Source organism: Pristiophorus japonicus, chromosome 3 (genome assembly GCF_044704955.1).
Source record: "Pristiophorus japonicus isolate sPriJap1 chromosome 3, sPriJap1.hap1, whole genome shotgun sequence".
NCBI classification, from domain to species: domain Eukaryota; kingdom Metazoa; phylum Chordata; class Chondrichthyes; family Pristiophoridae; genus Pristiophorus; species Pristiophorus japonicus.
In genome coordinates, this window is record NC_091979.1 from 224,047,181 (window position 1) to 224,072,106 (window position 24,926).

Below are 24,926 nucleotides of genomic sequence, written 5' to 3' on the forward strand. Positions count from 1 at the left end.
TTTAAAACCTCGATTAAATCTCCTCAGCCTTCTCTGCACCAGTGGAAATAGTCCCAATATCTCAAGTCCCTCATCATAACTAGTCCCTGGCATTATCCTGGTAAATCTGCACTGCATGCTCTCTCCTTTCCATAATGGAAGCCCTTAAAACTGCACACATTATTCTAAATGTGGCCTAACTATTACCATGTACAACTTTGTCATTACTTCTTTGCTCTTGTACTCTATGCCTCTCTTTATAAAATCCAAAATACTATTAGCCTGGTATATCTACCTGCACTTTCTGGGAATTATGTAGTTGAAGCTCTAGGTTTCTCTGTTCATCCACTGTCAGTGCCTTTCAATTGAGTGTATACTCCTATTGCCATTTTTCCTCTGAGTATATACTACTGTTTTTTTTTTCTCTTCTCCACACTTCTCCACTTTAAATTATATCTGTCACCTGTTTGTCCATCCACTAACCTGTCTATGTCTTCCTGAAATATTTTGCAGTCTTACTCACTGATTATCAAACTCCCTGCTTTTGTGTCATCAATAAATGTCAATATTATGTTCCCTATGCCCAAATCCAAAATGTCTTGTACAAAGCATTATACAAAGCTAGAACAAAGGTGGACCCAACAATGACCCCTGGGCACACCAGTATCAACTCTTCTCCAATCCTTCATTCTTTGTTTCCTGTCTGTCAACCAACATTCTAACCATGCTACTACATTGCCCCGTGTACAATTGAAAGCTCTGCTACCAATGGTGGAACCGAGGCCAGAGTTAGAGGAACAAAAGGCTAAGGGATGGTTCCTGAAGTTGGAGGAGGTTATAGAGGTGGGTGGAGCAAGGCTGTGGAGGAATTTGTCGATGAGGACGAATTGTGAAATCAATAAATAGATTTTAAAACAGTTAACAGCAACTCACATTTGCATAGCACATTTAAAGTAGTAAAACGTTCCAAGGTGTTTCACACGAACTTAATCAGATAAGAATTGACATCTAGCCAAAAAAGGAGACATGAGGACAGGTGCCCAAAAGCTTGGTCAAAGAGATAGGTTTTAAGAAGCATCTTTAACGAAAAGCTTAGGGAGAGAATTCCAGGGCCTAGGGCCGAGACAACTGAAGGCACTGCTGCCAATGGTGGGTCAAAGGAAGAGGTGGATGGCCAAGAGGCCAGAGTTGGAATAATGCTCCCTAAAACAAAATTCTAACCAGGGACAAAATGGAAATCAACTGTTGTCGGGGAAAACTGTCTGGCTTTCCAGTAATTCACAAATAATTTGGCCCTATTAAAGGTCTGGTGCTAACAGTGATATGATTCATTTATGTTATTTTGAATCTAAAATTTAACCTTGACAAAGCAAATGCAATCTGGCTTTCTTATCTGTTTTCAATACTTACTGACTTGATTAAATTATCAAGATAAATTTACTATATATGCCTTGTTTATTTGCTCTAATGTGAGATGTTAATAGAATAAGTTTGGGCTAATTTTGGTGCTCTGGTTGGCTTAGACGGTTTTGCATTTTTACTTCACTGATAACCGACAGGGATAATTTTGTGAGGTGCGACGCCTTCCTAGATGGGAGCGTAGGTCACGGAATCAGCCCTATCGGTGTTACTCACATCTCTCATCAGGTGAAGCTCTACACCATAAGTCTCACAATGGAACCCCACCACCCCTGCATTGAGGAAGTGATGTATTGATCATTTGGAGCGCATCTTTAAAATGGCAATGTGGGCTCTTCTGATGACTCAGCAAATGTATCCAATGATGATGCATACAGACTGGGAAGATCCCAGGTTCGAACCCTGATCTGCACTGACTTAACTGATCTCACCTGGAGTGACAGTACAGGCATCACGATTGATCTTAGTGCTCCAAGGTTAGGAAGGGAAAAATTAGCCGGAGTTCCAGCCTTGATCAAAATACAGCAACCGCTGCTGTAATTGTACGTGCATATACTTTGGGGGAAGACACACCAGGCTTTTCGCTATGATGTCTCCTGCAGTCAAATATCCTTCCTGCACACATTGTTAAGGCTTAAAACATGAGTAATGACCACTTAGCACTGGAGGGTGACAAGTGCTTGTGTATCCCAGCAAGGAGTAAAAGCCTACAAGGGAGGAGGTGAGGGGGGAAAGAAATAACAATATGTAGTACAGCTATTAGTCGAGATGATGTTTGCAATCCATCCTTAAAGTAGAAAGACCACACTCACGCAGTTCCATTATTGATTGGGGATTTATTTTCATTGTCTGTTGTATAGATATCATAGCATCCAGTGATGTCTTGTCGAAAGTCCTTGTGAACCACACAGGAATTATTCATCACTTTGACCTGTCGAATACGGGGAACACCCAGAAGCATATTCTCGTAGTAAATAAATGAATGAGGTCCATGTGAAAATGTATCGCTGTTGTACCACTTGGTCCAGTACAATCCATTCAGCAATGGGCCCTGTGTATACTGAACATAAAATAAAAGTGTTATATGAAACAGTCTGTTGCAAAGTATAAAAATGAGCAACATAGAAAGTCAAGACCTTTGGGGTCCGAAATTGCTCCCCATTCGAAACAGGGAGCACACACTCTATTTCTATGGTTTTTACTGCGCAGTGGTTGAGGTCACCTTTTGAGTGAAATTCCGCTCTTAGTTTTTTTTCACTTGGATCCGGAAGTCGCTGTGAATGGGGGCGGATATGCGGCGGTGACAACTACAGGAGCGTAAGTTGGGGGTGGTGTGGAGTGGCCACCGCGATGACGTCGACATGGTGCCACATCACCACCACTCTCCCCTTCACTTAAAGGGGACAGACTGCGTGATCTTTCAACTTTGGTTCACTGGGCCATCAGGGAGGGCTTCGGCCAGACCAGCGGCCTGGCACACAAGCGGGGGTGCCAGTCTGCCTTTTGGTGGCCCAGCCGAATCCGGGGCTATAATTGTCAGGCACCAAAAAAAACCCAGCCTCACTGGACCACCGTGAAAAGGTTTGTTTTGGCACTGCCGGGTGGGCCGAAGATTTTCAAGGTGGAATTTCGCCGTCGGGTGGGGTTAGATCGGCAGTGCGTACTGTGACGATGGACTTAGCACAGATCGTCAGTAGCGGAGAGGTGGGGGGGAGCAGGTCACTGCCGGGATAACACAGAAGCAGGATTTTGATAATGGCAGCCATTACACGAAAAGTCGGTGGCCATTGCACTCCACAGCGTGGCTGCCGCTTAAGCGGCCTTAAGGAAAGGGGCAATTTCAGCCCCTTGATGTTTTAAAACCTTATTTATATTACAAAATTACAACTGTATAATAAAGTAACACAGATTAATGCTTTGATTTTCTTAGCTAAATTTGTGCATTATTACTTAGAGTAATGTCATATAATAGACAAAAGAAAAACTGAGACATACAAAGGATGATTTTCATTCCCATTTTTGGTGAGAATGGGGCTGTAGTGTAAGAAAATGGGGATACAGAACTTCCTGCTGCTGTTCTGCCCCCTGACATCTTGATCAGGCCCTGCACATAGGCAGCCAGAGCTCCTGCCTGAAACAGGAGGGAGCCTGACTGAAGTATGTAAATCAGGGTCCAATTACATTGATAGGACCCTGCTGCAATTTTCATTAACGTTAGCATGTTGAATGCTCAGTGTTGGACCCACCCATCATTAGTTTCCGGTTGAGCAACACCTCGATTTCCTTATCATCCATATTTTCAAATCCCTCCATGGTCTCGCCCCTCCCTCTCTCTGTAATCTCCTCTAGCCTCACAACATCCCGAGATGTCTGCGCTCCTCAAATTCTGCCCTTTTGAGCATCCCTGATTATAATCACTCAACCATCGGCTGTCATGCATTTAGCTACCTAGGCCCTAAGCTCTGGAACTCCCTCACTAAACTGCTCCACCTCTCTACCTCTCTCTCTCTCCTTCAAGATGCTCCTTAAAACATACCTCTTTGACCAGGCTTTTGGTCACCTGCGCTAATTTCTACTTATGCAGCTCGATGTTAAATTTCTTATCTCATAACACTCCTGTGAAGCACCTTGGGACATTTCACTATGTTAAAGGTGCTATATAAATGTAAGTTGTTGTTGTTATTGGGCCATACAGGCCAGAAACGGTCAATTCCAGCACTACTTAAAGGGGCACTCATCTGCAAATACTCAGTTCATTGGTATTTGGAGAGTTGGAGGAGCTTTGCTGAGAACAGTTTTTGCTGAAATTCTGTTTCATTTTGCATTTTCTGACATTCTAATCTTTCTATTAGCAGAGAGAAGTGCTTACTTTACTGAAGGATGGGAGTGGTATTTGCCATCCCTTACTGGCTGCAGAAAACGGAGGAACAAAAGCAACAACAGCAACATGTGGGGGAGCTAAGAGAGCCTCGGGAAGCAGCCTTTGACCCTGCAAAGGCTCCAGGAAGCAGGGGAGCGGTTGCAGGGAGCCTTACTCTGCTCATAAGGTCTACCTGACCAGACTGAGCTACCTGAACCACATTGAGAAGAAGATTGTGTTTCTCATGAAAGGCCATATCAGAACTCTGCAAAAATCTCCAGCAGAAGCTGTAGCCCATGACCAGAGCTGGCACTGCATTACCTGTGGCATTTAAGGTGGCCACCGCCCTGAACTACAATGCATCAGGGTCATTCCAAGCCTCAGCTTTAGGTATATGCAATATACAGGGCTAATGAATTCCTCTCAATCTCCTTGGATCTCAGGAGCCAGCAGGAAAGGGCTGTGGGTTTTGAAACCATTTCGGGATTCCCACAAGTGCAGAGTGCCATCGACTGCATACATAGGGGACCATCAGGGTTTCTGCCAACGAGCCCGGCAGCTGCATCAATCACTAAGGGTTTCACTCTCTTAATGTCCAGCTCGAATGACATTACCGCCAACAGTTCATGCCGGTGTGTGTGTCTGGTTTCCAGGCAGCTCTCACGAGCCCTACATCCTGTGGCAGTCCAAAATTCCTCTTCTCTTTGACAAGGGGCAACATGTCAGAGGTTGGCTGCTTGAAGACAAGGAATACCCCACCCAACATCAGCCCACAGCTAGAGCAATATGCCAGCAACTCAATGAACATCACTTCTCCTAAACTGCTCCTTCCCCCATCCCACCTCCTCACATGTCCATCTGAACCAGTTCTATTGTGTTCCTAACACAGATGAGACTGCACACAGGGAGGTTAAAGTAACAGAGACCTCAGTCTTTAATAAGACACTCCAGAGTGAGGAACAGGCCTTAGGGGCCGGCTTATATACAGTGTTCCCAAGAGATACTGGGATCCCTTGGGACTTCAGGGAATGAGCTCCCTGGTGGCGGAACATGGGAGTGTATGCTTTACAGATACACAACATCACTCCCCCACCAAAGTCAAAGTGAAAACTATTTACAAGGTGAGGCGGTCGGGAGCCTTTCTTTCCCTGGTGGACTGCCTCGGTACAAATGTCTCTTCTGGTGTGTTGGCTGTGCCCTCGCTGGGCTGGTGTGTTGTTGGCCCTGCAGGGCTGCTAGGTGAGCCTGGCCTTGCTGGGCCGTGGGCGTGATGGGTTCGATTTCCTGGTCCGGCGTGGTGTCGTTGATCCTTTGGGTGTGTGTTGTGGGCTCGAAAAAGTGGTGTTTGCTGTGGGTTGTTCAGGGCAGTCTGTGAACAGCAGCCTCGTTTGGTCCAGGTGCTTTCTGCAAATTTATCCATTGTCTAGTTTGACTACAAACACCCTACTCCCTTCTTTAGCTATCACCGTGCCCGCGATCCACTTGGTTCCATGTATATAGTTTAGCACACAGGGTCATTCAGATCAATTTCTCGTGACACAGTGGCGTGACCATCGTTTACATTTTGTTGCTGCCGCCTGCTCTCTACCTGATCATGCAGGTTGGGGTGAACCAGCGATAGTCTGATTTTAAGTGTTCTTTTCATGAGTAGCTCAGCCGGGGGCACCCCTGTGAGCGAGTGGGGTCTCGTGCGGTAGCTGAGCAGTACTCGGGACAGGCGGGTTTGGAGTGAGCCTTCTGTGACTCGTTTAAGGCTCTGTTTGATGGTTTGTACTGCACGCTCTGCCTGCCCATTGGAGGCTGGTTTAAACGGGGCTGAGGCGACATGTTTGATCCCATTGCGGGTCATGAATTCTTTAAATTCTGCACTGGTGAAACATGGCCCGTTGTCACTGACCAGTATGTCAGGCAGGCCGTGGGTGGCAAACATGGCCCTCAGGCTTTCAATGGTGGCGGTGGCAGTGCTTCCCGACATTGTTTCACATTCACTCCATTTTGCAAAAGCATCCATCACCACCAGGAACATTTTACCGAGAAACGGGCCCGCATAGTCGACATGGATCCTCGACCATGGTCTGGAGGGCCAGGACCACAAACTTAGTGGTGTCTCTCTGGGAGCGTTGCACAACTGAGCACACACGCTGCATTGCCGTACACAGGACTCTAAGTCAGCGTCGATACCGGGCCACCACATGTGGGCTCTGGTTATCGCTTTCATCATTACTATACCCGGGTGTGTGCTGTGGAGACCCAAGTTGAACGTCTCCCTGCCCTTTTTGGGTAGCACTACACGGTTACCCCACAACAGGCAGTCTGCCTGAATGGACAGCTCGTCCTTTCGCCGCTGGAACGGCTTGATTGGCTCTTGCATTTCAATGGGGATGCTGGCCCAGCTCCCATGCAGTACACAGTTTTTTTACGAGGGACAGCAGAGGATCTTGGCTGGTCCAAGTCCTAATCTGGCGGGCCGTGACAGGTGATTTATCATTTTCAAACATTTCCATGACCATCAACAAGTCTGCGGGCTGTGCCACCATCAACAAGTTTGCAGACTGCGCCATTTCCACCCACGTGGTGGGCAATGGTAGCCGACTGAGAGCATTCGCACAGTTCTCGGTGCCTGGCCTGTGGCAGATGGTATAGTTATATACTGATAGCGCGAGTGCCCACCTTTGTATACGGGCTGAAACATTAGTATTTATCCCCTTGTTTTCAGCGAACAGGGATATGAGGGGCTTGTGATCAGTTTCCAGCTCAAATTTGAGGTCGAACAGATTCTGATGCATTTTCTTTACCCCGAACACACACGCTAATGCCTCTTTCTCAACCATGCTGTACGCTCTCTCGGCCTTAGACAAGCTCCTGGAAGCATAGGTGACAGGTTGCGACTTCCCCGCAACGTTAGCTTGTTGTAATACACACCCGACTCCGTACGACGACACATCACATGCTAGCACAAGTCTTTTACACGGGTTATACAATACAAGCAGCTTGTTGGAGCATAAAATGTTTCTGGCTTTCTCAAAAGCAATTACTTAGAAACATAGAAACATAGAAAATAGGTGCAGAAGTAGGCCATTCGGCCCTTCGAGCCTGCACCGCCATTCAATGAGTTCATGGCTGAACATGCAACTTCAGTACCCCATTCCTGCTTTATCGCCATACCCCTTGATCCCCCAAGTAGTAACGACTATATCTAACACATTTTTGAATATATTTAGTGAATTGGCCTCAACAACTTTCTGTGGTAGAGAATTCCACAGTTCACCACTCTCTGGGTGAAGAAGTTTCTCCTCATCTCGGTCCTAAATGGCTTACCCCTTATCCTTAGACTGTGTCCCCTGGTCTGGACTTCCCCAACATTGGGAACATTCTTCCTGCATCTAACCTGTCTAAACCCATCAGAATTTTAAACGTTTCTATGAGGTCCCCTCTCATTCTTCTGAACTCCAGTGAATACAAGCCCAGTTGATCCAGTCTTTCTTGATAGGTCAGTCCCGCCATCCCGGGAATCAGTCTGGTGAACCTTCGCTGCACTCCCTCAATAGCAAGAATGTCCTTCCTCAGGTTAGGAGACCAAAACTGTACACAATACTCCAGGTGTGGCCTCACCAAGGCCCTGTACAACTGTAGCAACATCTCCCTGCCCCTGTACTCAAATCCCCTCGCTATGAAGGCCAACATGCCATTTGCTTTCTTAACCGCCTACTGTACCTGCATGCCAACCTTCAATGACTAATGTACCATGACACCCAGGTCTCGTTGCACCTCCCCTTTTCCTAATCTGTCACCATTCAGATAATAATCTGTCTCTGTTTTTAACACCAAAGTGGATAACCTCACATTTATCCACATTATACTTCATCTGCCATGCATTTGCCCACTCACCTAACCTATCCAAGTCGCTCTGCAGCCTCATAGCATCCTCCTCGCAGCTCACACTGCCACCCAACTTAGTGTCATCCGCAAATTTGGAGATACTACATTTAATCCCCTCGTCTAAATCATTAATGTACAGTGTAAACAGCTGGGGCCCCAGCACAGAACCTTGCGGTACCCCACTAGTCACTGCCTGCCATTCTGAAAAGTCCCCATTTACTCCTACTCTTTGCTTCCTGTCTGACAACCAGTTCTCAATCCATGTCAGCACACTACCCCCAATCCCATGTGCTTTAACTTTGCACATTAATCTCTTGTGTGGGACCTTGTCGAAAGCCTTCTGAAAGTCCAAATATACCACATCAACTGGTTCTCCCTTGTACACTCTACTGGAACACCCTCAAAAAATTCCAGAAGATTTGTCATGCATGATTTCCCTTTCACAAATCCATGCTGACTTGGACCTATCATGTTACCTCTTTTCAAATGCACTGCTATGACATCCTTAATAATTGATTCCATCATTTTACCCACTACCGATGTCAGGCTGACTGGTCTATAATTTCCTGTTTTCTCTCTCCCTCCTTTTTTAAAAAGTGGGGTTACATTGGCTACCCTCCACTCTATAGGAACTGATCCACAGTCAATGGAATGTTGGAAAATGACTGTCAATGCATCCGCTATTTCCAAGGCCACCTCCTTAAGTTCTCTGGGATGCAGTCCATCAGCCCCTGGGGATTTATCGGCCTTCAATCCCATCAATTTCCCGAACACAATTTCCCGACTAATAAAGATTTCCCTCAGTTCCTCCTCCTTACGAGACCCTCTGACCCCTTTTATATCCGGAAGGTTGTTTGTGTCCTCCTTAGTGAATACCGAACCAAAGTACTTGTTCAATTGGTCTGCCATTTCTTTGTTCCCCGTTGTGACTTCCCCTGATTCTGACTGCAGGGGACCTATTTTTGTCTTTACCAACCTTTTTCTCTTTACATATCGATAGAAACTTGCAATCCGTCTTAATGTTCCCTGCAAGCTTCTTCTCGTACTCCATTTTCCCTGCCCTAATCAAACCCTTTGTCCTCCTCTGCTGAGTTCTAAATTTCTCCCAGTCCCCGGGTTCGCTGCTATTTCTGGCCAATTTGTATGCCACTTCCTTGGCTTTAACACTATCCCTGATTTCCATTGATAGCCACGGTTGAGCCACCTTCCCTTTTTTATTTTTACGCCAGACAGGAATGTACAATTGTTGTAGTTCATCCATGCGGTCTCTAAATATCTGCCATTGCCCATCCACAGTCAACCCCTTAAGTATCATTCGCCAATTTATCCTAGCCAATTCACGCCTCATACCTTCAAAGTTAGCCTTCTTTAAGGTCTGGACCATGGTCTCTGATTTAACTGTTTCATTCTCCATCCTAATGCAGAATTCCACCATATTATGGTCACTCTTCCCCAAAGGGCCTCGCACAACGAGATTGCTAATTAATCCTCTCTCATTACACAACACCCAGTCTAAGATGGCCTCCCCACTAGTTGGTTCCTCGACATATTGGTCTAGAAAACCATTCCTTATGCACTCCAGGAAATCCTCCTCCACCATATTGCTTCCAGTTTGGTTAGCCCAATCTATGTGCATATTAAAGTCACCCATTATAACTGCTGCACCTTTATTGCATATACCCCTAATTTCCTGTTTGATGCCCTCCCCAACATCACTACTACTGTTTGGAGGTCTGTACACAACTCCCACTAACGTTTTTTGCCCTTTGGTGTTCTGCAGCTCTACCCATGTAGATTCCACATCATCCAAGCTAATGTCCTTCCTAACTATTGCATTAATCTCCTCCTTAACCAGCAATGCTACCCCACCTCCTTTTCCTTTTATTCTATCCTTCCTGAATGTTGAATACGCCTGGATGTTGAGTTCCCAGCCCTGATCATCCTGGAGCCACGTCTCTGTAATCCCAATCACATCATATTTGTTAACATCTATTTGCACAGTTAATTCATCCACCTTATTATGGATACTCCTTGCATTAAGACACAAAGCCTTCAGGCTTGTTTTTTTAACACCCTTTGTCCTTTTAGAATTTTGCTGTACAGTGGCCCTTTTTGTTCTTTGCCTTGGGTTCCTCTGCCCTCCACTTTTCCTCATCTCCTTTCTGTCTTTTGCTTTTGTCTCCTTTTAGTTTCCCTCTGTCTCCCTGCATTGGTTCCCATCCCCCTGCCATATTAGTTTAGCTCCTCCCCAACAGCACTAGCAAACACTCCCCCTAGGACATTGGTTCCGGTCCTGCCCAGATGCAGACCGTCCGGTTTGTACTGGTCCCACCTCTCCCAGAACCGGTTCCAATGCCCCAGGAATTTGAATCCCTCCCTGCTGCACCACTGTTCAAGCCACGTATTCATCTGCGCTATCCTGCGATTCCTACTCTGACTAGCACGTGGCACTGGTAGCAATCCCAAGATTACTACTTTTGAGGTCCTACTTTTTAATTTAGCTCCTAGCTCCTTAAATTCGTCTCGTAGGACCTTATCCCTTTTTTTTTACCTATGTCGTTGGTACCAATGTGCACCACGACAACTGGCTGTTCTCCCTCCCTTTTTAGAATGTCCTGCACCCGCTCCGAGACATCCTTGACCCTTGCATCAGGGAGGCAACATACCATCCTGGAGTCTCGGTTGTGGCCGCAGAAACGCCTATCTATTCCCCTTACAATTGAATCCCCTATCACTATCGCTCTCCCACTCTTTTTCCTGCCCTCCTGTGCAACCCAGCCAGCCATGGTGCCATGAACTTGGCTGCTGTTGCCCTCCCCTGATGAGTTATCCCCCCCAACAGTACCCAAAGCAGTGTATCTGTTTTGCAGGGGGATGACCACAGGGGACCCCTGCACTACCTTCCTTGCACTGCTCTTCCTGCTGGTCTTCCATTCCCTATCTGGCTGTGGACCCTTTCCCTGCGGTACGACCAACTCGCTACACGTGCTACTCACGTCATTCTCAGCATCGTGGATGCTCCAGAGTGAATCCACCCTCAGCTCCAACTCCGCAACGCGGTCCGTCAGGAGCTGGAGGCGGATACACTTCCCGCACACGTAGTCGTCAGGAACACTGGTGTCGTCCCTGAGTTCCCACATGGTACAGGAGGAGCATAACACGTGACCGAGCTGTCCTGCCTTGACTTAACCCTTAGATAAGCAACAACAATGCTAAAGTTTACTCACTGTTCTAGAAGAGAAAAAAAAAAGAAAAACTACTCACCAATCACCAGCCAATCACTTACCCCCTTGGCTGTGACGTCACCTTTCTGTTTCTTTCTACTTCTTTTTTGCCTTTTCCATGTAGCTGCACAAGTCACGCCTTTTATAGGCCTCACCAACGGACCTCCTCGACGCTGCTCCCGACTGCCGCCGACGCTGGGCCCCGGACTCCCTGCTGTGCCTTTTATAGGCCTCACCAACGCACCTCCTCGACGCTGCTCCCGACTGCCGCTGACGCTGGGCCCCGGACTCCCTGCTGTGTCTTTTATAGGCCTCTCCACGCACCTCCTCGACGCTGCTCCCGACTGCTGCCGACGCTGGGCCCCGGACTCCCTGCTGTGTCTTTTATAGGCCTCTCCACGCACCTCCTCGACGCTGCTCCCGACTGCTGCCGACGCTGGGCCCCGGACTCCCTGCTGTGTCTTTTATAGGCCTCACCAACGGACCTCCGATGCTGCTCCCGACTGCCGCCGACTCTCTGGTTTTTTTCCCCATACCCAGTTCTCACCTTTGCGCAATAACACATATAGGGGCTCTAAAAGGGTGCTTAACACCGGTCGGAAGTTACTAAAATAGTTGAGGAGTCCCAGGAACAACCGCAGCTCCGTGACATTCTGTGGCCTGGGCGCGTTCCTGATAGCCTCTGTCTTGGCGTCTATGGGCCGAATGTCTTCCGCTGCGATCTTTCTCCCCAAAAACTCCACTTCTGTTGCCATGAAGACGCATTTTGACCTCTTCAGCCGCAGCCCTATGCGATCCAGTCGCTGGAGGACCTCCTCCAAGTTTTGTAGGTGCTCGGCGGTGTCCCGACCCATGACCAATATGTCGTCCTGAAAGACCACCGTGTGTGGTACCGACTTGAGTTGGCTCTCCATGTTTCTCTGGAAGATCGCTGCTGCCGACCAAATTCCAAACGGGCATTTGTTGTAGATGAACAGTCCCTTGTGCGTGTTGATGCAGGTGAGGCCCTTCGGAGACGCCTCCAGCTCATGCGTCATGGAGGCTGAAATCAGGTCGAGCTTGGTGAACGTCTTGCCTCCTGCCATAGGTAGCTGGTATTGGTCCTGTAGCAAGAAACGATTACTAGTTACTTTATAATCGCCGCAAATCCTGACCGTGCCATCACTTTTGAGTACTGGAACAATCGGGCTGGCCCACTCACTGAATTCCACTGGGGAGATAATGCCCTCGTGCTGCAGCCTGTCCAGCTCGATTTCCACTCTCTCCCTCATCATGTGAGGTACCGCTTGCGCCTTGTGGTGAATGGGTCGTGCCTCTGGGACCAAGTGGATCCACATCTTCGTCCCGGAAAAGTTTCCAATGCCTGGCTCAAAATGGGAAGGAAATTTGTGAAGAACCTGGATACATGAGGCCTCATCGACATGTGATAGTGCTCGGATGTCATCCCAGTTCCAGCGGATTTTGCCCAGCCAGCTCCTTCCAAGCAGTGTGGGGCCATCGCCCGGGACAATCCAGAGTGGCAGTTCGTGCACTGTGCCCTCGTAGGTGAACTTGACCATGGCTGCCCAGGATAGTGATAATGGCTCTTTGGTGTATGTTCTCGGTTTCGTGTAGATGGGGCTCAGGGCTGGTCTGAATGCCTTGTTGCACCACAGTATCTGAAACATCTTTTTACTCATGATGGATTGGCTAGCGCCAGTGTCCAGTTCCATGGCTACGGGTCAGCCATTCAATTTTACGTTTAGCATTATAGGTGACATTTCTTCAAAAATGTGTGCACCCCGTGTACTTCAGCATCTGCCTCCTCTCCTTGAGGCTCGAAATTGCTTTGATCCACCATGGCCCGATCTTCCTCTGCCACCTGGTGGTTAGCAGGTTTTGCAGAACTTGCAGCTCGTTTGCAAGTTCATTGGAGGTGCCCCATTGCTCTTGCAAACATACCCTTTGAAGCGGCATGAAAAGGCTGAATGGAAGCCTCCACAATGCCAACAAGATGGGAATTGCCTTGCATTCATCCTTTGTTGGGGACTCTGAGTCATCTAGGTCACCTGAGGCCTGCTGGCAGTTGCAGACTCGTGGGTTCTGCCCTGTACATTTCTGCTCGCAAACACAGTTTCAGTTAATTTATGAACATTGCTAGCACTTGTGTGCTGAGAGATTTGTTTGGTGTTATCACTGGTGGACATAAACGCCTGTGCTATCGCAATGGCCTTACTGAGGGTCGGTGTCTCTACAGTCAAAAGTTTTCGTAGGATGGTCTCGTGGCCAATGCCCAGAACAAAAATGTCTTTGATCATTTGCTCCAGGTAGCCATCCAACTCACATTGTCCTGCAAGTCGCCTTAGCTCGGCGACGTAGCTCGCCACTTCCTGATCTTCAGACCGCTGGCACGTGTAGAACTGATATCAGCACGCTCTGCTTCGGGTTAAGATGCTCCCGAACCAGTGTACACAGTTCCTCATACAACTTATCTGTGGGTTTCACTGGAGCCAGAAGATTCTTCATGAGGCTGTAGGTCAGTGCCCCGCAGACTGTGAGGAGGATAGCTCTCCTTTTTGCAGCGCTTCCTTTTCCGTCCAGCTCGTTGGCTACAAAGTATTGGTCTAGCCGTTTGACATTGGCTTCCCAGTCCTCACCCTCCGAGAACTTCTCCAGGATGCCCACAGTTTGCTGCATCTTTGCGTTGGATTCGTATTCTCATTGCCAGTTATTGTGTTCCTAACAGATGAGGCTGCACACAGGGAGGTTAAAGTAACAGTGACCTCAGTCTTTAATAAGACACTCCAGAGTGAGGAACAGGCCTTAGGGGGCAGATTATATACAGTGCTCCCAAGGGATGCTGGGATCCCTTGGGACTTCAGGGGATGAGCTCCCTGGTGGCGGAACATGGGAGTGCAAGCTTTACAGATACACAACAAGTTCATCCACCCTTCAATAAAGAACAAAAGTGTGTACCTCATTCCTGCTAGTTTACTAAATGTTTGAGTGGGGTGGTAAGTGTGTCGCTGATTTCTGCGCATTTACTGTATATTTGAGAAAACTGGTAAGTGTCTACTTGATCCCTCCCAGTCTAGTAAATGTTTTAGTGAGGTGGTTAGTGTACATGATCCCTACCAATGTAGTACCAATGAGTTTGCCTGCATCGTTCTCCCTTTGTGACTCTGTTTCCAAAAGGACTGCAGAAGTTTCCCAGGAAAGTATCCTTAACCCAACCTGGATCATCAATGACCTTCTTTTTGCTGACTATTCCAGTGTTCAGCTCCATTCATAACCACTCCAACAATGAAGGAGTCCATGCTGGTCTAACATCCAGGATTGTGTGTTAGATAACATTCACACCGTATTATGTAATGACCAATGCAAACAATCCACCAAAAGACAGCGTAGCCAATATGTTTGCCTCCATCGTTCTCCCATGACCGTCATTGGCACCGTCATTGCTGAATCAGCCATCATCAATATCTTGGGGTTCACCATTAACCAGAGGTTTAATTTGGACCAGCCATGTCAACACCATGACTACATAGACTCTGTGATAAGGGCTCATCTACTGACTCTTCAAGTCAAGGGTGTGACGGAATAGCCTCGTGCAAAGGTTTGCCTGTTGGGAGAGCATATTGGGAATTCAGGTACAGATCAATGGATTTCCCAACAGGCCTGTTGATCTCGACAGTCAAATCCTTGATATGTATTCCCGACTCCTGGCTGAAGCTCTTCACCAAAAGTCTAAATTCAATAATCTACCCTGAAATGTTCTGCTTTGGTTCACTTGTCTGATGTTAAGACAAATTAATTCTTTGAACTCTGGCTCTGTAATTATATTGAGAATACTTACAAAATTAATTATTTCTGTTTTAGAGCACCCTTATTTTCTAGTTCTGGAATCATAGAATGTTACAGCACAGAACCAGATCAAGTCTATGTTGGTGGAGTTTCTAAAGATTTTTCATATCTTCTGGCATGTTCCAACACACTGTTATAGCTAACCCACTATTTAGATGTCTGTATACAAAGAATAGAGTTCCATGGAATAACATTGTCTGGCAGAGGAAGCAATGTGTGAAGATTTGCCACTGGTGCCCTGTGTGAACTTTATACGGTTGATAAGAACATTGAGGTACAGCTGCAGCAAGTTTTGGGTATTAACGTGTTAAGTATAAGCAGCTCTTATGGTGCTACTCTAATTTCAATGTCGTACATTACAAGCAATCTGACCACATAATTTTGATGTTTGCAGTAGGAACCTTTTTGTTATTATAGATGCAGGTGCAGAAGGTATTTGTAAATAACAAATGGGTTTGTGAGAACATTTATGTGCTTTGAGGAAACTAATCCCAGCTCAGAGAGGAGAAAACCTTCCTCTCGATATGGCTCAGTCATGAGCTGGAACATGGTTGTGCTGTGATGGATTACTGAAGAGTCAGCAGCCCAGTGAGAAAACATAAGAAATAGGAGCAGATGTAGGCCATTTGTGCCTTCGAGCCTGCTCTGCTATTGAACGAGATCATGGCTGATCTTCTACCTCAACTCCACCTTCCTGCACTGTCCCCATATCCCTTAATTTCCTTAGTTTGCAAAAAATTATCGACCTCTGTCTTGAATATACTCAATGACTGAGCATCCACAGCTCTCTAGGGTCGAGAATTCCGAAGATTCACAATCCTTTGAGTGAATAAATTTCTCATCATCTCAGTCCTAAATGGCCTACCCCTTATTCTGAGACTGTGACCCTGTGTTCTAGATTCCCCAGCCAAAGGAAATATTTTCCTAGCATTTACTCTGTCAAGCCCATAAGAATTTTATATGTTTCAATTATATCACCTCTCATTCTTCTAAACTCTAGGGAATATAGGACTAGTCTACTCAATCTCTCCTCATAGGGCAATCCCTTCATCCTTGGAACCAGTCTAGTAAATCTTCGTTGCACTCCCTCGAAGACAATTATGTATTTCCTTCGGTAAGGAGACCAGAACTGTCCACAGTACTCCAGGTGTGGCCTCAACAACGCCCCGTATAATTGTAACAAGACTTCTTTACTCTAATACTCTAAACCTAATCTTAATCTCTAAATCTAAATTACCATTTGCTTTCTTAAATTCTTGCTGTGCCTGCATGTTAACTTTCAGTGATTCGTGTACAAGACCACCCAAGTCCCTCTGAATGAAAACATTTCCCAGTCTCTCATCATTCAAAAAATATTTTGTTCTTTGTTTTTCCTACCAAAGTGGATAATTTCACACTTCCCACATTATATTCCATTTGCCATGTTCTTGCCCACTCACTTAGCCTGTCTATATCCCCTTGAAGCCTCTTTGCATCCTCCTCACAACTTACATTCCCACCCAGCTTTGTAGCATCAGCAAACTTAGATATATTACATTTGGTCCCCTCATCCAAATCATAGATATAGATTGTGAATAGCTGGGGCCCAAGCACTGATCCTTGTCGTATCTCACTAGTTATAGCCTGCCAAACTGAAAAAGTCCTGTTTACTCCTACTCTCTGTTTTCTGTCCATTAACCAATCCTCAATCCATGCTAATATATTACCCTCAATCCCATGAGTTCTAACTTTGTGTAATAACCTCCTTGTGGCACCTTATCGAATGCTGTTAGAAAATCCAAATACACTACATCCACTGGTTTCCCCTTATCCATCCTACTAGTTACATCTTCCAGCAAATTTGTCAAAACATATATGTATGCTTGTATTTACTCTGTACAGCCACCAGAGGGCTCATCCCCTGGAGTCCCAAGGGATCCCACAATCCCTTGGGAGCACAGGTATTTAAGGAGGCTTCACAGGTTGGAGAGGCACGCTGGAGACCTACAATAAAAGACTACGGTCACACTTTACTTTGAGCTCACAGTGTTCAGTCTGACTCTTTCTCCATACACAACAACTGGCAATGAGATACAGATAGTGAACCCAAAGATGCAGAGAACAGTGGGCATCCTGGAGAAATTCTCAGAGGGAGATGATTGGAAAACTTTTGTGGAGCTACTCGACCAATACTTCATGGCCAACGAGCTAGATGGGGAAGAGATGGGGAAGAGAGCGCTGCCAAACGAAGGGCGATTCTCCTCACCGTCTGTGGGGCACCAACGTATGGCCTCATGAAGAATCTGCTCACTCCAGCAAAACCCACGGAAAAATCATACGACGATTTGTGCACACTGGTCCGAGAGCATTTGAACCGGAAGGAAAGTGTTCTGATGGCTAGGTACCGGTTCTACACCTACAAAAGGTCTGAAAGCCAGGAAGTGGCGAGTTATGTCGCCGCGCAGGACATTGTCCTTGCAGGACATTGAGAATTTGAAGGACATTTGGAGCACATGGATGGTTTTCTAGACCAATATGTCGAGGAACCAACCAGGGAGCTGGCCATCTGAGACTGGGTGATGTGTAATGAGAAAAGACTAATTAGCAATCTTGTTGTTCAGGACCCTTGGGGAAAAGTGACCATAACATGGTAGAATTCTTTATTAGGATGGAGAGTGACACAGTTAATTCAGAAACTAGGGTCCTGAACTGAAGGAAAGGTAACTTCGATGGTTTGAGGCATGAATTGGCTAGAGTAGACTGGCAAATGATACTTAAAGGGTTGATGGTGGAAAGGCAATGGCAAACATTTAAAGATCACATGGATGAACTTCAGCAATTGTACATCCCTGTCTGGAATACAAATAAAATGGGGAAGGTGGCTCAACCGTGGCTAACAAGGGAAATGAAGGACAGTGTTAAATGCAAGGAAGAGGCATATAAATTGGCCAGAAAAAGCAGCAAACCTGAGGACTGGGAGAAATTTAGAATTCAGCAAGGGAGGAGAAAGGGGTTAATTAAGAGGGGGAAAATAGAGTATGAGAAGAAGCTTGCTGGGAACATAAAAACTTACTGCAAAAGCTTCTATAGATATGTGAAGAGAAAAAGATTAGTGAAGTCAAACGTAGGTCCCTTGCAGTCAGATTCAGGTGAATTTATAATGGGGAACAAAGATATGGCAGACCAATTGAACAAATACTTTGGTTCTGTCTTCACGAAGGAAGACACAAATAACCTTCCGAAAGTACTAGAGGACCGAAGGTCTAGTGAGAAGGAGGAACTGAAGGATATCCTTATTAGGCAGGAAATTGTGATAGGGAAATTAATGGGATTGAAGGCCGATAAATCGCCATGGCCTGATAGTCTGCATCCCAGAGTACTTAAGGAAGTGGCCCTAGAAATAGTGGATGCATTGGTGATCATTTTCCAACAGTCTGTCGACTCTGGATCAGTTCCTATGGACTGGAGGTAGCTAATGTAACACTTTTTAAAAAGGGAGGGAGATAGACAGCAGCTAATTATAGACCAGTTAGCCTGACATCAGTAGTGGAGAAAATGTTGGAATCAATTATTAAGGATGAAATAGCAGCGCATTTGGAAAGCAGTGACAGGATCAGTCCAAGTCAGCATGGATTTATGAAGGGGAAATCATGCTTGACAAATCTTCTGGAATTTTTTGAGGATGTAACTAGTAGAGTGGACAAGCGAGAATCAGTGGCTGTGGTGTATTTGGACTTTCAAAAGTACTTTGACAAGGTCCCACACAAGAGATTGATGTGCAAAATCAAAGCACATGGTATTGGGGGTAATGTACTGATGTGGATAGAGAACTGGTTGGCAGACAGGAAGCAGAGAGTCGGGATAAACGGGTCCTTTTCAGAATGGCAGGCAGTGACTAGTGGAGTGCCGCAGGGCTCAATGCTGGGACCCCAGCTCTTTACAATATACATCAATGATTTGGATGAAGGAATTGAGTGTAATATCTCCAAGTTTGCAGATGACACTAAACTGGGTGGCGGTGTGAGCTGTGAGGAGGACGCTAAGAGGCTGCAGGGTGACTTAGACAGATTAGGTGAATGCGCAATTGCATGGCAGATGCAGTATAATGTGGATAAATGTGAGGTTATCCACTTTGGGGACAAAAACGCGAAGACAGAATGTTATCTAATGGTGGCAGATTAGGAAAAGGGGAGGTGCAACGAGACCTGGGTGTCATAGTTCATCAGTCATTGAAAGTTGGCATGCAGGTACAGCAGGCAGTGAAGAAGGCAAATGGTATGTTGACCTTCATAGCTAGAGGATTTGAGTATCGGAGCAGAGAGGTCTCACTGCAGTTGTACAGGGCCTTGGTGAGGCCTCACCTGGAATATTGTGTTCAATTTTGGTCTCCTAATCTGAGGAAGGACATTCTTGCTATTGAGGGAGTGCAGCGAAGGTTCACCAGACTGATTCCCGGGATGGCCGGACTGACATATGAGGAGAGACTGGATCAACTGGGCCTTTATACATTGGAGTTTAGAAACATACAAGATTCTGACGGGACGGGACAGGTTAGATGCGGGTAAATTGTTCCCGATGTTGGGGAAGTCCAGAATCAGGGGACACAGTCTTAGGATAAGGGGTAGGCCATTTAGGACTGAGATGAGGAGAAACTTCTTCACTCAGAGAGTTGTTAACCTGTGGAATTCCCTGCCGCAGAGAGCTGTTGATGCCAGTTCATTGGATATATTCAAGAGGGAGTTAGATATGGCTCTTACCGCTAAAGGGATCAAGGGGTATGGAGAGAATGCAGGAAAGGGGTACTGAGGGAAAGATCAGCCATGATATTGAATGGTGATGCAGGCTCGAAGGGCCGAATGGCATACTCCTGCACGTATTTTGTATGTTTCTACGTTTCTATGTTCAGAGACTTTTTCAGTATGGCCATGAAACCATACTTCGCAAACTTTTGACTGTGGAGACCCCAACCTTGAGTAAGGCCATAGCGATAGCCCAGGCGTTCATTGCCACCAGTGACAATATGAAGCAAATCTCTCAGCACACAAGTGCTGCTACAAGTACTGTGAGCAAAGTGATGTAATTTTCGAATCATAATCGTCACACATACCTGCAGCTACACATCCACAGATGTCCCAGAGTCCACTATCAAGGGTGATGAATGCAAGGCCATTAACACCTTGTTGGCGCTGTGGGGGGTGATCATCATTTCCATTCATGCCGATTCAAAGAGTACATTTGCAAGGGCTGTGGAACAATGGATCACCTCGAACGAGTGTGAAGGCGAGCTGCAAAGCCTGTTAAACCTGCAAACCACCATGTTGCAGAGGAGGACAGATCCACGGAGGATCACGATGAACCAGAGCCTCAGATCTAGGAGGCAGAGGTACATGAGGTGCACACATTCACCACGAATTGTCCCCGATAATACTGAACGTTGATCTAAATGGACTCCTGGTTGCAATGGAGCTGGACAAGGGCGCAAGCCAGTCCATCATGGGCAAAAAGTCTTTCGAAAGGTTGTGGTGCAACAAGGCCTCAAGGCCAGACTTAACTCCAGTTCGCATGAAACTAAGACCTTACACGAAAGAACTGATTCCTGAAATCGTCAGTGCTACCATAAAGATCTCCTACGATGGAGCAGTGTTCAAGCTACCACTCTGGGTGGTATCAGGCGATGGTCCCACGCTGCTCGGCAGGAGCTGGCTGGGAAAGATGCACTCAAACTGAGACGACGTCTGAGCGCTATCGCCCGCTGACGACACTTCGTGTGCCCAGGTCTTAAACAATTTTCCTTCGCTGTTCGAACTAGGCATCGGGAAATTCCATGGAGCAAAAGTGCAGATCCACCTAATCCGGGGGCACGACCCATCCATTACAAGGCGAGAGCAATACCATACATGCTGAGAGAAAGGGTAGAGATCGAGCTAGACTGGCTGCAAAGAGAGGGCATAATTTCCACGATCAAGTTCAACGAATGGGCCAGTCCTATTGTCCCAGTCCTCAAGAGAGACGGCACCGTAAGAATCTGTGGCGATTACATAGTAACTATCAATCGTTTCTCCCTGCAAGACCAATACCCACTACCAAAGACCGACGACCTCTTTGCAATGCTGGCGAGAGGAGAGACGTTCACGAAGCTGGATCTGACTACAGCCTACATGACACAGGAACTGGAGATGTCATGTATTCAACTGTCATTGTAAACCATGTATAAACTGACCTAAGTTGTACACCGTGAGAACACTGACCACTAGGTGGTGAACATGTGGGAGACAGTCCTAACCTGGACTTTCAGGTATAAAAGGGGAAGCTCCACCCATCTTCTCCACTTCAGTGCTGGCTAATAAAGGTTACTGATCACAGAGTGACCTTCTCTCTAGTATGGGCCTCGTTGCATTTGTACTGCATAGTAAGGACATATTATTGGCGACGAGGATGGGAGTTAAACCACGCAAGCATGGCCACTAGCAGCACAGACGAGAGGTACTGTGTTGGTGATGATTGGGACGATTTTATTGAGAGACTACAGCAAAGTTTCGTCACTAAGGAATGGCTGGGACAGGATTCGGCCGACAAACGCAGGGCTCTTCGCCTGACGGTTTGTGGATCCAGGACGTATACCCTGATTAAGGGCCTTCTAGTGCCAGAGAAGCCGGCGGACAAGACTTTTGAAGAGCTCAGTAAGTTGATCGGGGAACACTTTAAACCGGCGAGCAGCATGCACATGGCGAGACACCGGTTTTACAGGTACCGGCGGTGAGAAGAGCAAAGCGTTCCAGACTTCGTGGCAGACCTCCGGCGACTGGCGAGCCTATGTATGTTCCCAGATGCATGCAGAGCGGCGATGCTGTGAGACTTTTTTATTGAGGGCATCGGGCACGCTGGGGTTTTCAGGAAACTGATTGAGACCAAAAACTTGACCCTAGAAACGTCGGTTTGATGGCCCAGAGATTTATCTCAGGGGCGGAAGAGACTCGAATGATGTTTGACAAAAATCTTGGTTTAAATGCAGCAAATGGACAGGGAGTCAACATTGTTAATGCGGCACACAGTTCTCCAGGCAGACAGGGGCAATCGGACATGCCCGAGCATGTAGTCGAACCTAAAGGGGGAATTCAACAGAGACAATGGCTAGCTGAAAGACGATTCATGCCATCGCAAGGGACAATGTGGCCAGTAATGGGGCCATCAACACCTGTCAATGGTGCGTTTAAGGACAGTTACAGAGACAGTCAGAGACGATCGACTGGTAATGGACCTCTTGTTTCCAGCAATGGCTCATGTTGGAGGTGTGGAGGCAAACACACAGCCAGAGCTTGCAGGTATCAGCAATATACCTGCAGAAACTGCAACGTTAACGGTCACTTGACGCGTATTTGCAGGAAGCCTGCAGCCAGGTTGATGTACAAGGAGGACAGGCCCGATGTAAGCCCTATGAAGCCAAATGGACACTGGGGGAAATCGCTGGTAGCTGAAGTTCAGCGAGTTCATGTGGAGCACATATACAGTTCATACACCAGGATGCCACCGATAATGATGAAAGTGCTCCTCAATGGCATCCCACTATCAATGGAGCTAGACACGGAGGCCAGCCAGTCCCTGATGAGTATCAAACAGTTCGACAAGTTGTGGGCGTCCAAGGCCAGGAGGTCAAAATTATTGCCGATTGACGCACAGCTACCCACATATACAAAAGAGATCATTCCGGTGCTAGGCAGCACCACGGTAGTCATGCCCCACAAAGATTCGGAGAACAGGTTGCCACTCTGGATTGTCCCGGGGGACGGTCCCGCACTACTGAGGAGGAGTTGGCTTGCTGTCATGAACTGGAAATGGGGCGATGTCAATGCAATTTCCTCTGTGGAGCGAGTATCATGCTCACAGATCCTGGACAAATTTGACTCATTATTTCAACCCGTCATTGGCACTTTCATGGGGACCAAGGTAGTGATTCACATAAACTCGTCGCCAGGCCAGTACACCACAAGACCAGAGCGATGCCGTACGTGATGTGGGAAAAGATAGAAGGCGAATTGGACCGCCTGCTGAGGGAAAGCAGTCGAATTCAGTGACTGGGTGAGCTCAATTGTGCCGGTGCTCAAGGCGGATGGGTCAGTCAGGATATGTGGTGATCACAAGGCCACCATTAATCGGGTGTCACTCCAAGACCAGTACCCACTACCGAGAGTGGAGGACCTCTTTGCGACGCTATCCGGTGGCAAACCTTTTTCAAAATTGGATCTGACCTCAGCTTACATGACCCAGGAGCTGGCGAGTGAGTCAAAGAAGCTGACCACCATCACGACACACAAGGGGTTGTTTTGAGTACAACAGATGTCCGTTCTGGATTCACTCGGCCGCCGTGATCTTTCAACGAAACATGGAAACTCTCCACAAGTCGATTCCAAGGACGGTGGTTTTTCAGGGCGACATCCTCATCACGGGTTACGATACTGAAGAACACCTCCACAACCTGGAGGAGGTGCTACGCAGACTGGACCGGGTAGATCTGCGACTGAAAAAGGCGAAGTGCATCTTACTAGCTCCAGAGGTAGAATTTCTGGGGATGAGGGAAGCAGCAGACGGGATCAGAACTACTGCGTCCAAAACAGAAGCGATCCAGAGAGCACCCAGACCCCGTAACACGATGGGGCTGCGTTCGTTCCTGGGGCTCCTGAACTATTTTGGTAACTTTCTTCCCAAATTGAGCACGCTGTTAGAGCCGCTACACGTGCTCCTACGCAAAGGTCCCGAATGGGTCTGGGGGGACAGCCAGGAAAGGGCTTTTGATACAGCACGAAATTTGTTATGCTCCAACAATCTGTTAATGCTATATGACCCATGTAAGAAACTTGTTTAACGTGCGATGCGTCGTCCTATGGGGTCAGGTGTGTGTTGCAGCATCTTAATGCCAAAGGTCAGTTACAGCCGGTAGCTTATGCCTCCAGAAGTCTGTCCCAGGCAGACAGCGGCTACGGGATGGTAGAAAAGGAAGCGCTTCCATGTTTATATGCAGTAAAAAAAATGCACCAGTTTCTGTTTGGCAGGAAATTTGAGCTGGAGACAGATCGCAAAACTCTAACGTCCCTTTTGGCCGACAACAAGGCCATAAATGCAAATGCGTTGTCCCGCATAAAGAGGTGGGCACTCACATTAGCCGCCTATGACTATACAATTCGGCACAGACCGGGTACTGAAAACTGCGCCGATGCACTCAGTAGGCTCCCACTAGCCACCACCGAGGGGTGGAGCATGCTGCTGAGATGGTCATGGCTGTTGAAGCTTTCGAAAGTGAAAGCTCACCCGTGACCGCCCGTCAGATTAAAGTCTGGACAAATAGAGACCCGCTACTGTCTCTAGTCAAGAAATGTGTCCTGAATGGGGTCTGGGCAGCCATGTATGGGGCATGCCCTGAGGAATTTAAACCATTTCACAGGCGCAAGGATGAACTCTTAATTCAGGCTGATTGCCTACTGTGGGGAAACTGAGTAGTCATGCGCCAGATGGGCAGAGAGGTGTTCATCCGAGAACTTCACAATGAGCACCCGGGCATTGTCATGATGAAGGCAATTGCCAGGTCACATGTTTGGTGGCCAGGGATAGATGCAGACCTGGAACTTTGTGTTCGCAGGTGCAACATGTGTGCTCAGCACCCAGGGAAGCCCCCCTTAGCCCTTGGTCCTGGCCCGCCAAGCCATGGTCACGCATCCATGTGGACTACGTAGGTCCTTTAATGGGAAAAA

The 24,926-nt window shown here is 47.1% G+C and overlaps 1 protein-coding gene across 1 annotated transcript in view; it reads right to left on the reverse strand.

The window, feature by feature from the left end:
- The window catches only part of LOC139255296 (polycystin-2-like protein 1), a 231,024-nt gene that overhangs the window by 124,039 nt on the left and 82,059 nt on the right, over positions 1-24,926 (reverse strand). Inside the window, exon 4 of the mRNA XM_070873897.1 lies at positions 2,211-2,458. Coding sequence (XP_070729998.1) covers positions 2,211-2,458 — 248 coding nt within the window. The remainder of the gene's footprint in view (positions 1-2,210; positions 2,459-24,926) is intronic.